Source organism: Phocoena sinus, chromosome 7 (genome assembly GCF_008692025.1).
Source record: "Phocoena sinus isolate mPhoSin1 chromosome 7, mPhoSin1.pri, whole genome shotgun sequence".
NCBI lineage: Eukaryota > Metazoa > Chordata > Mammalia > Artiodactyla > Phocoenidae > Phocoena > Phocoena sinus.
In genome coordinates this window covers 15,259,932-15,275,416 of record NC_045769.1, presented here as the reverse complement: position 1 = coordinate 15,275,416, position 15,485 = coordinate 15,259,932, and the positions used below count along the sequence as shown (strand labels likewise).

Genomic DNA, 15,485 nt, shown 5'->3' with positions numbered 1-15,485 from the left:
CTTGCTTCCCATGTTTTGTTCATGACTGTGGCTTCATCCTGGGTATGGAGTCTGTGTTCAATATTTATTTGGCAAATGAATGATTGAATCTTTGTTTATATGTTTAATAAGCATTTGCTTTTCTGTAGACTAGAGTTTGAATGTGGGATTGCAAAGGGTGTGTTTTGTGTGTGTTTTAAATATTAATACTGTACTGCTGGAATACTTCAGTGCACTCTGGATATATGGTAGTCTTTTACATATTTGTGAAACTGTTGGATGCAAATTAGTATGGTTTCATTTTAATCTTGATTACAAGTTCAGGAGAATATTGTCTGTATGTATTAACCATCTGCATTTCCTCTTTTTTTGCTTCTCTGTACATATTCTTTGCCCAGTTTTCCTTTTGTTGCTTGAATTTTTTTTTTTTTTAATTTATAGGAGTTCTTTCTATATTCTGTCATGGCATTTTTTTGTTTTTTCCTAAATCTTGTTTCCTTGTTTAATTGAAGTATAGTTGATTTACAACGTTTCAGGTGAAGACCATAATGACTCATTAATATATATTCTTTTTCAGATTCTTTTCCATTATAGGTTATTACAAGATATTGAATATAGTTCCTTGTGCAGTACAGTAGGTCTTTGTTGTTTATCTGTTTCATACCTCTCAATAGTATGTATCTGTTAATCCCAAATTCCTAATTTATCCTCTCCCGCCCTTTCCCCTTTGGTAACCATAGTTTGTTTTCTGTCTGTGAGTCTACTTTTGTTTAGTAAATAAGTTCATTTGTATCATTTTTTAAGATTCCACATATAAGTGATATATATGATATTTGTTCCTTTTTTATTTTTTAATTTAATTTACTTTTTATTATTTTTTGGCTGTGTTGCGTCCTCATTGCTGCATGTGAGCTTTCTCTAGTTGCAGCGAGCGGGGGCTGCTCTTTGTTGTTGGGCGTGGGCTTCTCATTGTGGTGGCCTCTCTTGTTGCAGTATACGGGGCTCTAGGCACGCAGACTTCAGTAGTCGCAGCACGTGGGCTCAGTAGTTGTGGCTCGCAAGTTTAGTTGCTCCTCGGCATGTGGGATCTTCCCAGACTAGGGATCGAACCCATGTCTCCTGCATTGGCAGGCGGATTCTTAACCACTGCGCCACCAGGGAAGTCTCTGATTTTTTAAGTTGTGTTTCACCATAAAGAAATGTTAAATCTTTAAAATTTATGTGGAATTAATCTGTAAGAATTGGTGAGAAAATTTTGAAAAATATGGCTAGTGAGGGTCTACCAGCTATTTAAAGCAGTAGTTCTCAAACATAAGTGCACATTAAAATCACATGGTTGCTTTTTAAAACTGAGTCTGCCAGTAGTTTTCAGCTTATAGGTATTGGGAAAGAAAGGAAGGGAAAGGTATGTCTGAGGAATCTTTATTTAAAATATACTCTGAGGTAATTCTGATCTGATTGGTCCATGGTTCACAGTTGAAGAAGCATTGTTGTAGATCTGTCTTTGGTGTAGTGTGGTATTAGCAAAGCAGTAGACAGGTGGATCCAAGAAACGGAACAGCGTCCAGAAACGAATCCAAGTGTGAATGATAACTTATTATGGAAGATGACATTCTGATTAATTGAGAAAAGGATGGTTTATTTCATAAATGGTTCAGACAGTTCACCTGAAAGGAAAAGTTAGCTTTTTCCCTTAAACAATAGAGAAAAATAAATTCCATGTTGATTAAAGATCAAAATATAAAGATTTTGCAAATACTAGAAAAAAATATAGGATACCATTAGTTTAACCCTGGGGTTGGATGAGGCCTTCTGAAACTAAATTGGAAACCTAGAAGCTGTGAAGGAAAAGATTAATAGATTTAATAGTTCAAGTTTACTTTCTGAAAGGTGATGCTCATATTCTTTTTTTTTTTTTTTTTTTTTTTTTGCGGTACGCGGGCCTCTCACTGTTGTGGCCTTTCCCGTTGCAGAGCACAGGCTCCGGACGTGCAGGCTCACCAGCCATGGCTCACGGGCCCAGCCGCTCCGCGGCACGTGGGATCTTCCTGGACCGGGGCACGAACCCGTGTCCCCTGCATCGGCAGGCGGACTCTCAACCACTGCGCCACCAGGGAAGCCCAATACTCATATTGTAAGATGTGGCAGCATAATAAAGTAGCCGTGACTGGTTTCCTAGTGTGCATGAAGAATGTTGCCTGCCACATTAGTAAACAAAGGATGTTGTGGCCGTCAAGCCATGAGCCCATTCAGGATAGAGAAAAACAGAATAGTGGCCCTACACAGTTAAGGTGCATATCAAAGGAATGATTTCAGTGAGCCCAGACTCTTGCATCTTCCTGTATATAGGAAAGCACTAAGTTCATTACCTTGATGTTTTTTTTTTTCTTTAATTAGCAGAAATCTTTTGATATTCAACTACGTGATTTGTTTTTGCAGAACTCCTATATACCCTGGCTCCTTCCTTACCTCTTTGGAACAGTCTTTCAGAGCTATCTGAGAGCCTGTCTCCTGGGCTTAAAGTCCTCAGTATGTCTGTGGAATAAAACATAAACACTCGACTTTTTGGATGTGCGTTTTTTTCAGTTGACACTAGTCTACATTTTCTGTAGCCATTGAGCAAATAAGATGCAATTGACCAAAGTTTTGTTACTTTACCTAGTTTATCTAAAACATTTTAGAGAAGTTAAATGTCTTAATTGCATGTGACTGGTACATCTAGGCTACGCTTGACACCATTAACTCTCCCCTCCCTTGACTTTCATGACACTGCCCTTTCCAAGTTCTCCTACTTTATTGGCCTTTTCCATGGGATTTTCCTCCTCTCAGTCTTGGCATTAGTTTCCCTCCAAAGTTTTCTGTCCTTGAACTTATCTTGGAGGTCTCCTGTGTGTTCTTTTTGGGCAGCTCTGACCCCTCTTAACTTTCACAGTTTGTGTATTTGGATGACTCACAGACATCTTAAACCCATTATTTTCAAGACTTGTATTCATTTCCTTTCCACCAATCATCCAGCCACTGGCCAACCTCTTCACTGCTTGTATTTCTGTCTCAGTTGAGCACCCTAGCTGTTTTCCCTCCTTTCACTGCCTCTGCTCTGATTTGCAACTTTATTCTGTTGACGATTCAGATACAGTACCATCCTCACTATGTTAAGCAGAAAGATTACAGTTGTTGGAAAGGCTGGAGGAACAGCTGCTACCCTTGCCACCCTCTGGGCAGTTAGGAGCCAGGAATCCTAGCTGCTGCTCCTTGTCACACCCACCATAGCCTTGTGACCTAGGAGTAAATGATTACTTGTTGTCTCTTATGTAATTTCCTTCGCTGCAGTTTCTGCTGCCTTCAGGTTATCCTCTGCATAAAGTTATTTTCTAATACCGTGTGTTTATGTACATTTGAATGCAAACTAAGTTTCTTCCTCAGCATCAAAGGCCACAACAATTTGACCTTTAAAATTTGGGGCCTTTAATACCCTGCCCTCATCTCTCATCTCCTCATCCCTACCCTGCTCTACTGGGTGGCTGATTATTTCCTGAACACCTGCTGGTTTGGGGGCTTGTTCAAGCTGTGTGGTATCATCTATTCAAAATCTCCATTCCTCTGCCCTTCCTGTCCCTGGACTTTTAAGATCATAATAAATTGCTGTTTGCTTCAAGAGGATGTCTCAGAAAAAGCCAGAACTAGCCTCTACCTTTTACTGTACTCTTCTTGAAACACTTTATACTCAATGATTAGTACTTATTAAAGTTTCATAGTTTTAGTTCTTATATTTAGGCCTGTGATCCATTTTAAGTTAATTTTTTGTATGGTATAAGAAAGGGGTTCGTCTTCGTTGTTTTAGGTGTAGATGTCCAGATGTTCCAGCACCATTTGTTGAAAAGACTGTTCTTTCCCTATTGAGTTTTTCTGCCATCTTGTTGGAAAGACTCTTCTTTCCCTATTGAGTTTTTTTTTGCCATCTTGTTGAAAATCAGTTGTCCATAATAGAAAAGTTTATTTCTGGACTCTCAATTTTATTCTGTTAATCTATACATATGTACTTTTTCTAGTACCACACTGTCTTGATTAATATTGCTTTGTATTAAGCTTTGAAACTGAGATGTGTGAGCACTTCAGCTTTGTTCTTTTTCAAAAGTTTTGGCTGTTCTGTCTACTTTGAATTTCCGTGTGAATTTTAGGATCAGCTTACAAAATTCTCTAAAAGTCAGCAGAGATTTTGATAAGCATCGTGTTGAATCTGTACATCAGTTTGGGGAATGTTGCTATTTTAACAATACTAGGTTTTAAAATCCATAAACAGGATGTTTTCTATTTAGGTCTTTAATATCTTTAAACAATGTTTTGTGGTTTTCATAGTACAAAGTTTGCACTTCTTGTTATATCTAATCCTAAGTATCTTTGAAAGTGTTGTAAGTATAATTGTTTTCTTCATTTTCCCATTATTCATTGCTAGTGTGTAGACATACAGTTTATTTTTGTATATTCGTCTTATGTCCTGCAACCTTTGCTGAATTCTTTGTTTGTTCCATTAGTTTTTCAGTGGGTTCCTTTGGATTTTCTATATTACAGTCATATCCTCTGTGGATAGAGAGAGTTTTTAAAATCACAGTTATTTTTAAATTCAAGATGCAAACATGCAGAATTAAATTTCAGAGTACTTAGTGAGATAACATCATTCTCCTGGGTTATTAAGGTGCATCTATTCTTTGCAGTTCTGATGTCCTGAAAGTATTAGGGCCGTTGTTTTCGTTGTGCCACTTTTCTGTACAGAAACCTTCAGTGGCTCCCCATGCCCTTTCTGGCAGAAATCTAGATTCTTTGGACTCAGTTCTTCAGGGTACTGTACTACACAATACGTGCTTGAAGAAAAGAGCTTGGAATGGTGAACAGAGCCCAGAGATCAGCTGGGAGTCCTGGCTTCTTCCTCACCAGCTGTGCATGAGCAAATTCGGAGGTGTCCCTTTTCTTGTAAAGTTGCAGAGTTTGACTTTTAATTTTTTAAGAATGGTTTCCTTTAGTTCTCTGAACCTATTTATAATAGCTGCTTTGATGCGCTGTCTGCTAAGTCTGACATTTGGATCCTCTCGAGGAGGACTTCTGTTGCTTCTTTTCTCCCTGTGTGTGGGTCATACTTTCCTGTTTGTTTGCATGCCTCATAATTTTTTGTTGTAGACTGGACATTTTAGATATTTTTGTAGCAGTTCTGAATACTGATTCCGCCTTCCCCGTTTCTGCACTTTCTTGTTTGCTTGCTTGTTTGCTGACTTGGCTGACCGGTTTTGGTGAAGTTTACTTTTTCTGCAGCGTGCATCCTCTGACGGGGCTCCTTCAAGGGCACAGCCTTGGGAACACGCACAGTTACTTTGAAGTACCTTCTTTCAGGGGGTGACAGCATGGTGGTTCTTGTAGGGCTCCCGTTAAGGGTCTGCCTCCCTGGTGTGCCTCTTGGCACCACACCCAGCAAATATTCTCCACTGATAGCTAGTCGATTGTTTTATTGTTTTGCACAGTGCCCTGGGCTATAAGTTGCCCCACAGGGCGATCCAGTTAAATTAGATGGTCTTTGTAGGGGTTGTGTTTGAGGCCAGTCTTTGAGCTGCGCTAACTCTAGGAGGGCTCTTCCTAGCTGTCCCTTTCCATGATTCCATTGAACTTCTCTGGATCCTTTCTTTTGCTTGTTCCTGTTGTGGAACTACCAGCCTCATCTTAGTTGCTCACCACTAAAGTCTCCATTGTTTTCCATAGTGCTATTAGGCTTGAACTTCTCTGTTCTCTGTTCCAACTGAGGTCAGTCCTCTTAGGGATTGCTGAGTGGTTCTGTGTTCTTTCAGCCTGCTTCTCTGGCCTGGGGAGAACCTCTGTGCCATTGCTCCAGAGCCAGGGGCAGGGGCAGGGGCAGCAGCTTGTCCTCTGCTCTGTGAGTGGAGTCCTGGGCTTGGCTGTAGCCACTGGTCTCTAGAGCTTCTCTCCCTGCATCCACCTTACGAATCACGGTGCCCAGTAGTCTTGGTCTGCTGTGTCTGCAGTAGAACTTCTGCCCTGAGTGGAGACTGGGTGAAAGAAGGGATTCCTCAGATCTCTCGGCCACACTTTCCTAGAATAGAATTTCTACGACATGGAGATGAAGAATGCTAGAAATCATAATCCTGGATTTAGAGCTGGGTGGAGTAATCAGTTAGTAGTTAGCTTCAGTTTTGTTTCTTCAAAAATGATACTGTCACCTACCTACCAAACAAAGGCTGTGTCCTCTGCCTCGTGTTCTTCTTCCCCACTCTCCCTCTCCCTTTAAGTCTCAGCTCAGGTATCACTGGCCAGGGAGGCTCTCGTGGACCACCCACATACTAGAGCACCTCTTTAGCCTTGCCTGGTCACCTACTGTTTCCCTTACTGGGTTCATTTTTCCCTCTTAGGGTTTCTCACCATCTGGTGATATTTGTCTACCTCTCCCAAGGGATGTATAGGTTCCATGGGAAGAGAGACTTAGATTGTTTCCTTCACTGTACTTAGAACAGTGTCTGACACATAGTAGATTCTCAATAAATCTGATAAATGCAACATATAAAATGTCCAAAGTCTGTTGTCTTCTTGCTTCACAATTTAACCTACCTAAATTGAAAAATATCTAGAATCACTGTGGGAAGTGAATTTCATACTGTTTGCTAACTCCAATTGCTTGTTGCTGCCTAGAATGGGAGAAGTGGGCTCCCTGGGAAAGAAAGCAGTGATGATTCAGCAGTGGCTGCAGGGGTCGGGAGAGAGGAGAGTGTGGCGTATGTGCTAAGTGTCTGCCATCTCTAATGTAATGAGACACTGAAGAACAGGAAATGGGTGCATTGTTGGTCTCCATTCTCTTGTAGGTCTTCTGGCTTGCTTCCTCTTCACCACTGGGAAGTATTTGTGGTTACTTGGGGTTGTTGGAGAAGCCACCTGTTTACAGAATGATGTGGAAACTTTTCTGTAGAAATCCCATTGTTAATAGATATGGCATAAATCTGTATCCTATAAATTATATCAAGAGTGGACAGGACATTGCTGGCGGCCAGTATACTAGCTGCTGCTTATTGGGAAAAAAAATCGTGTGCCTATCTGATATGAAGACTTTTTCTTTAAAGTTACTTAAGAATGATTTTTTGACTAATAACTTTCTTTCTTTTCCTTCTAGATTCTTACAGAAATCTGTTAATTCTACTTTTTGAGCACTATGAATAACCACATATCTTCAAAGCCATCGACTATGAAGCTAAAACATACCATCAACCCCATTCTTTTATATTTCATACATTTTATAATATCACTTTATACTATTTTAACATATATTCCATACTATTTTTTGTCTGAGTCAAGACAAGAAAAATCAAACCAAATTAAAGCGAAGCCTGTAAATTCAAAACCTGAGTCTGCGTACAGGTCTGTTAACAGCTTGGATGGTTTGGCCTCAGTATTATACCCTGGATGTGATACACTAGATAAAGTTTTTATGCACGCAACAAACAAATTCAAGGACAAAAGACTCTTGGGAACACGTGAAATTTTAAATGAGGAAGATGAAGTGCAGCCAAACGGAAAAATTTTTAAAAAGGTAATGTGGTTTTTTATTGCCTTTGAATTCGCTCTGAATAGAATGTACACCTAGAAATGGTGGCAGGGGACAAGCACGGCCTGCTTCTGTTGGAATTTGCTCATGTGGCAGGAGAAACGGGGTAGAAGGGGACTAGACCGCGCTTTTTTCTCCTTCTGTACCCCCGGCATGGATTTGTTCCGAATTTTCACGAAGACCTTGAGATCACTCACTGGTGTGGGGCACTTCTGAGCCTGAATAGCTACCAGGACTTGGAATAGAATGTCTAGGGCAGTTTGGGGTTTGAAACTATATTCCCTGGTAGTTCCAGAAGCACCTGTGAGCTCGAGATTGCTCTGGGTTTTGGGGTGTGACCTGCTTTTTCTGATTATAATGTAGGTTCCATTGGATACAAAGTACTTTGGTACTTTGGTTTGTGGCAAGTGCTTTGGTTTTCTAAGAATTTCTTTTCACAGATATAGAACTTGCCATTGTTGATTTGAAACAGAGGATAAGACCTCCTTAGAGGCAGTGTAACAGTGCTTAAGAGCCTGAACTCCAGATACAGACTGTGGGTTCGAATCTCGGCTTTGCCACTTACTAGCTGTGTGTGACTTCCGAAAAGCTACATAACACATTTGCCTCAGTTTCTTTAACATGGAGGTGATGATCATTGCTGACATTTATTAGCATTTCTTATGAGCCAGGCTGTTTTAAGAGCTTCACACACATCAGCTTATTTAAGACTTACACTAGCCCTACGGGTTAGTGTGATCGGGATATCCCTCCTTTACAGATGATGGCACTGAGGCACAGATAGGTTAGGTAACTTACCCAAGGGCATTATAGCTAGCAGGTGGTGAAGCTGGGACCAGAACCCAGGGTGTCTAGCTCCATACTCCTTAAATAATCCCAGCTCAGAGTTGTTGAGAGGATTAATAGATAGAGAAAGGGAGTGAGAGTGTGTGTGTTTGTGTGTGTACATTCTACAAGTATGTGTGTGGAACAGTTTGTGGTATCTAGTGTAAATGCTCTAGATTTTATTATCATCTTGGGAATTCACTGGGCAAAATTGTATGAATGAATCTAAAGACTTGTATCAGGGAGTAGTGCAGCCCTGTGAAGGGTAATAAGTATAGAAATGTCATGAAAATGCTGTTTATGAACTTGGGTATGTGAGTTTCTTATAAACGGTTCTTGAAGTTCTGGTAGGTGAGAATTGAAGATAAAGTGTTTTTAGAGGCAGTAAGATGATCTGTAGTTAGCTGATAATTTGGTTAGGTTATAGGTGTAATACCTGTGTAGGCACAGTTGTTTTTCCCTTACCCTCTTTTTCCAACTACATCCTGACTCCTGCTGTCTTTTTTCTGTTAATCATGAAGGGACTCTCAGATCTTGGAGGAGAGTCCAAGTAAGCACAGCTATGGAATGAAATGCTCAGATTTACTCCTGTTACTGCAGAATGTGGGGAGGGGAGTGAGAACGGTGTTGTTTGACTTAATGGTCCATTAACGTTGCCACTTACCACACAAATTCCAGTCGTCATCTTCTAAATGTAAAGGAGATGGCACGCAAGTTAATAATCAGTGACGCCTAGAAACTCAGAAACATTATTTTAACTCTAGACGACAGAACCTGTATGTGTTCCTAACCTTCAAATGGAGTGATGTTTTATCCTATTGTGCCTGGAACCCTCCTGACTTACACTGGTTGTTCTGGCATTAATAGTGCCCCCTACAGTCGCCAGCGTGATTTGGATAAATCCTGTGGTCACTCTACTTTTAAGGCATTTTCCCTGTTTCTTTTGGTGACTTAGTTTTGCCTCACTTAAATAATTTTTTTCCCCTTTTTTTGCTAAATTAAGATCTAGCTGGGGTTAGTTAATAGCACATTTCGAGAAATTGAAGTCATGTAGTTAAGCATGTTTGATTACTCTTCTCCAGCCTATAGATTATAATTTGCAAGACACTTTATCATAATGATGTGTCATATTTAGTTGCAAGACACTTTATCATAATGATGTCTGATTTTTGTCATATTTAGTTGCTACTTTTTATGGTGTACCTTCCTTGATTCTGTCTTTGCGAGATCTGGTAGTTATAAAAGGTACTGAAAACACTACAGTTTTTAAGTGCTAAAGTTTTCCACTCCTCTGCCTTCTTTTCTGTGCTTTTTGTATCTAAAATAAACACTCATTTTTGTCCTTTGACAATTCCTACTGCTATTGGAATTCAAAGATTGGGTTCTCTTACTTTTAATGAAAGCATATATAACAGAAATCCTGTTTTAGCAGGAAGCTTATTTTTTCTCTAGTATCCTGCACACACTACAGGACAGTGCGTGCAGGATACACACACTACATGCATTTTATGGAGCTAGCACTTTCATCCAGTACTCATAGCAGCAGACTGGTTCCCAAGTATATAAAAAGGAGAAGAATATGGTGGACATGAAATTCTTTCTTAATTCAGGTGTCAGTATAATTAGGACAAATAAAATTCTAGAGCTATCATAGTTGTTCCTTAAATATGGCCAGATAGGGCTTCCCTGGTGGCGCAGTGGTTGGGAACTGCCTGCCAATGCAGGGGACGTGGGTTCGTGCCCCGGTCCGGGAAGATCCCACATGCCGTGGAGCGGCTGGGCCCGTGGGCCACGGCTGCTAACCCTGCGCGTCTGGAGCCTGTGCTCCACAGCGGGGCAGGCCGCGACGGTGAGAGGCCCGCACACACACACAAAAAAACGTGTGGCCAGGTAATGCAATGGACACAAGCAAAGTTCTTCTTCTTCTTCTTTTTTTAAAAAAATTAATTAGGTTGTGCTGGGTCTTAGTTGTGGCACATGGGCTCCGTAGCTCTGGCTCACTGGCTCCCTCGTTGTGGCATGTGAACTCTTAGTTGTGCCATGCCTGTGGGATCTAGTTCCCTGACCAGGGATCAAACCTGGGCCCCCTGCATTGGGAGCACAGAGTCTTAACCATGGCAGGACCAGGGAAGTCCTGACAAGCAAAGTTCTTATGCCCTGTGCATGGTTGTGTGTGTGTGTGTGTGTGTGTGTGTGTGTGTGTGTGTGTGTGTGTGTGTGAGAGAGAGAGAGAGAGAGAGAGAGAAAGAGAGAGAGGGAGAAAGTATGTGGCTCTTTCCTCCCTGTCTTGACCGTGGTGCCTTTGTATTCATTGTTTATTCAACAAAGAAATATTTGAACTCTAGTAGAAAAGCTAGAAGATGAGAGAAACCATTTTCAGTTAGCACCCTTTTCTGTCTATACTACATCACTGTCAGAGGGTGTGCCTACCATTGACATTTGCCATTAACTTCGCATTTGTGATTCATCAAACTTTTTTCAGAAGTCTTTAATATAAACTCTGGTGTAGAAAACACATATTTTTTCTTGTTTGAAATTAGACTCATTGGGAAAGTAGGTTTTGTGTATCATAAACAAAGCAAATATTTTTTGTTAGCCTTACTTGAGAAGGTGTGCTGTACCACTCGTTAGCCAAGACTTCAGTTTCTGTTGGTCTGCCCTGCTACTGTAGCAGTGGTCTGTAGACTGGATAAGGGGGTATCTCCACTGTGTATTAAACTAGGCTGCCCTGCCCTTGGTTTCTTATTTAACACCCATTGTATTGCAGCAGGAGCTGCTGCTATGGAAGGAGAGTGAAAAGGGGACCTTTCACAACCTGCCCTTAGATGTAAAAATGGAGTTGCTTAGGCAGTGTGGCCTCTGCCCAGAGTGCTTACTAAGAGTGGAACACATACGTAATCTTGATGGAGGGTACCTTCATTTAATAGTTTCCATATTTGAAGATAATCTTATATTGGAAAATAAAGCTAGTGATTAGCAATATCTAAAAGTTTTCTCCCTGTTTTGGGGGACTGAGCTTTGGGGATTAACCCTAGAGTGTATCTGGCATGGTTGAAACAAAGATGCCCAAAGCTTTATTTCAAATGAATGAACTCTGAAGCTTTGTTTCTGTCTTATCCTAAAAGTCTCTTTTGAGCTTCCAAGGGAAGGTAAGTGAAGATGCCATGGTTCCGCTGTAATTATGCCCAGGATACTGCGGCCATCAGCTTCACCAAGACAAGTTTCCCGAGGGGCACAAACAGAAGAGCAAACAGCGAAGAAACAGAGGCGGCTGTGTTCCTGAGGCTTGGCCAGCTTTTCCAGGACTATATCATGCTGTCATTTTAAGTCTCATATGGTTTTATAAAACTGTGGCAGAGTGAAGCATGTGGAATGTGTCAGTAGCTCCTGATTCCAGCCTTCCCAGCAAGTGCTTGTACTGATGTCTTTTGAAATGAATTAACAATGAAATGATCAGTTTCCAGAACGTTTTAAAAATACATGTACCTGAAATAGAACAGAGTTGCAAAGAATAAAAATAACTTTGCAGTGAAACAGAAGACACAAGACCAGCTCAAACATTTAGTGATCTAACTTCCGGAGATACTTTACATCTTTTTCTTATATATTTTACACACCTTAGAGAGAAGAAACTAGAAGGAATTATGAAGTCATAGTGCTTAGAAAGAGAAGTTTCACTATGACTGACATTCCTTCTAAATTGATGCAAAAAGATACTAGAAATACTCCTTTCTGTTCTTAGGAGTTGACTTAGCTTTCTTTTCCTCTTCCTCATTGCCTACTTTTGTGTTCTTTCTTTCTTGAGTCATGTTGTTATCCTATTTGCATATGTGTATGATATTTATTTTTTGACTTATTAGGATATTTACATAATTTATATAAAAAGTAATGGCCCATCTCTTGGCCAGAATTTGTGGTTGGTTATTATGTTAATACTCTCCCCAGCCAGAACGCTTGGTTTTCTTTTCCATACTTGCTCTTCTCCTTGTCATCCCCCTGTTTGTTAAAGGCACCGCTGTGTACCAGATGGCTCAAGTCAAAAACCAGGAGTCTGATTTTTTTTTTATTTTCCCCTTACAGCTCCCTCCACCCCTGCTCCCTTTAAAAAAAAAAAAAAAAAAAAAAAAATCAGGTCTTCTGCTTCCACTCTTGCCTCTACTATAATCCACTCAAACACAGCAGTTGAAATGATATTTTACAGCTGTTAATCAGGCCACCTTGCTCACTTGCCCAGCAACATCTCAACTCCTTTCTGTAGTGCAGTTGGAGCATTGTGATTTAGTACTTAGATTCTGGAATGAATCTGCCTGGGTTCATATCCTAGTCCGTCACTTAATAGCTGTGGGATTTGAGCAAGTTATGTTTATTCTGTCTATGCCTCAGTATTCTCATCTGTAAAATAGAATAATAGTAATTATCTTAGTTATTGTGAGAGTTACTGACAGCATACCTAGCACGTAGTAAACACTAGTAAAGGTTAGCTGCCCTCATCGTCGCCATGGTTATTACCAGCTGTCAGATCTTCTTGAATATTTTCACTCTCTGGCTCCCTCACAATAATTTGTTTGTAAAGATCTTCATTTGCAGAGGGAAAGGTTAAATGAAGCCAGATGTACTTTGTCGACGGTAGGAAAGCATATATTTTTGAGATATCTCTGTTCTGAATGGTTAAAGTAAAAGTTTTAGTGCTGATAGAGGTTAAACTCAGCTACCTGAAAACTTAACCTTTATAGAATATCTCATTCTTCAGGGCCCTGACTGGTTAAGTATTGTGTGATTTTGTTTTATGGAATGTTCTGTATCGTATCTCCATTTTATTTTTATAGTTTTCTTTTGAGATAAGAGGCCTTCCTCATCAGCATAATCAAGGTATCTAATTTCATAGGTTCCTGAACAAAGGTAAATTATTAAGTTCCTGTGTCCCAGGCAGTGATAGTCTGAGCGACAACATTGATACTTACATATGTGTATGTCACACCTGTCATAGAATGAAAATACAGGCAATTAAACGTGAGAGAGGAAAGCGACTGTAGGGATCATTTAGCCTCCACGGTGGCCGTTCACGTAGCCACACTAGGCGTGCGTCTTCCTGACTCTTAGGACAGTGAAACATATTTATGTCTCATGGGTCACAGGTAAGAATATTTAAGAGGTGCTGGTAAAGGATGTATGCGATTGAATGGTGATGAGAACAAAAGAAGCCAAGGGAGTTAAATGATCAGGTGGATATGGACCTTTAAAAAAAAAAGCCATCGGCTTCCCTGGTGGTGCAGTGGTTGAGAGTCCGCCTGCCAATGCAGGGGACACGGGTTCGTGCCCCGGTCTGGGAAGATCCCACATGCCACGGAGCGACTGGGCCCGTGAGCCACAACTACTGAGCCTGCGCCCCGCAACGAGAGGCCGTGACAGTGAGAGGCCCGCGCACCGCAATGAAGAGTGGCCCCCGCTCGCCACAACTAGAGAAAGCCCTCGCACAGAAACGAAGACCCAACACAGCCCAAAAAAAAAAAAAAAAAAGCCATCTTTTAAACAAATGAGGCTGCTTAGAGGAGAGGTTGAAGACCCCGAGGCCCAGAATGAATTGAAGTTGTTTCCTTACACCGGTCCGTTCCACACATTTAGCGAATAATTGCTGAGTGCCTGCTACATGCTAGTACCGTCCTAGGCACTAGGAGACAATAATGAACAAGACACGCAGATTACTTTTTTCTGGATCTTGTATTTGTATGGGAGGAAGAGAGACAATAAATAATAAGGTAACAGATTTAATAACTGTTGTGAAGAAAAAAAGCTGATTGGAGATCAGTGATAGCCTCTCTGAGTAAGTGACGGCTAAGTGGAGGCCTGAAGGCCAGTTACGAGCCCTCTTTGCAGTGGGACAGGATTGTGCAGTGGCTCTAACAGGAATGAGCCCAGCTGGGGGAGGCACTTAGGGAGCAAAGTTCATGACGGCATTCAGACCCTGAGACCGAGTGCCTCCTTAAATTTCGTGCCCTGAGCACCTGTTTTGCCTCATCTTGGGTCCTGCGCTGCCTGTTTGAAGGACAGAAAAGACAAAGTTGTATTTATAGGAAGTGAGTCAGGACAGAGGTTTTGAGATGGGCACAGAGACACTGGCAAAGTCTAGGACCCTTAAGGCTTTGTAGGCCAGGGTAAGGTTTTCTAACTCCATTCCTACTGGAAAGGGAAAACACTTGCAGAGGAGTAAGCCGATTTATGTTTTTCAAAAGCTCACTACTGTAGGGAGAAGGGGCTAAAGGGGAATAAGAATGGAAGTTGGCCAGTTAGCATTCCTTAGTTCAGGGGAGAGATGGACTAGGGTGACAGGGTGCAGGTGGAGGGCAGTGGTTGCATTGGGGGAATACCTGTTAGACAGCTTATTTGCATAATCAAGTGAAAAAGCAGGTTGGAGATCCAAGTATGGGTGGTCAGGACTAGAGATGGAAACTTGGGAAGCTCTTCAAATTAAAGTCCCAGTGAGTCGAGCTTTTGTCAGGGACACTTCAGCCTCTGTGATACCGTGAGGGACTGCAAAGGGTATGGGTACAGGTATGTGTATGTAGGTTATTAAACTTGGTGGTAGGAAGGTAAGGGAGTTTCTGTTTAATTTCTGATTTCTCAGTGGAGTGTGAGATAGTATCGTCACATGGAAGTGGAGAAGGGAGAGAAAGGGTAGAGGATATTTGAGTAGGGAGAAGGTTTCAGATAGCCATTTCAGAGGGTGAGAAAATGAATGTACCAGGGAAGCATAATAGGATTGCTGGGTGGTGAGATCTGTGATCCTGGATTTAAAACACCTGGTTGGTGTTCTTCAGCAGTGTTCCACAGTATAGGCAGGGAACAGATACATGAGTTTAATCTCAGGGTGGGCTAACCATAGGGTCAAAGTTAGGATTTGAGACCTTTTCTAGCACAAGTCAGATAAAATTATGGGGTAGGTAGGGTCCCTTAAATGTAATCTTTATGGGAAAGATCACTCCTAGAAAATTCAGTGGTTTAAAGAATTAAATTCAGATTTTGGTTACACTTGAATTAAACTCATGACTTGATTTCTTTGCACCATCATTTATTTGGGTTTACATATTTG

General features: G+C 41.1%; 1 protein-coding gene across 2 annotated transcripts in view; it reads left to right on the top strand.

Annotated features, from left to right (window-relative positions):
* The window catches only part of ACSL3 (acyl-CoA synthetase long chain family member 3), an 82,354-nt gene that overhangs the window by 42,725 nt on the left and 24,144 nt on the right, over positions 1-15,485 (top strand). For both annotated transcript variants that reach the window (XM_032637058.1, XM_032637060.1), the window contains one exon: positions 7,142-7,558. In XM_032637058.1, coding sequence (XP_032492949.1) covers positions 7,181-7,558 — 378 coding nt within the window. In that variant the 5' untranslated portion in view covers positions 7,142-7,180. The remainder of the gene's footprint in view (positions 1-7,141; positions 7,559-15,485) is intronic.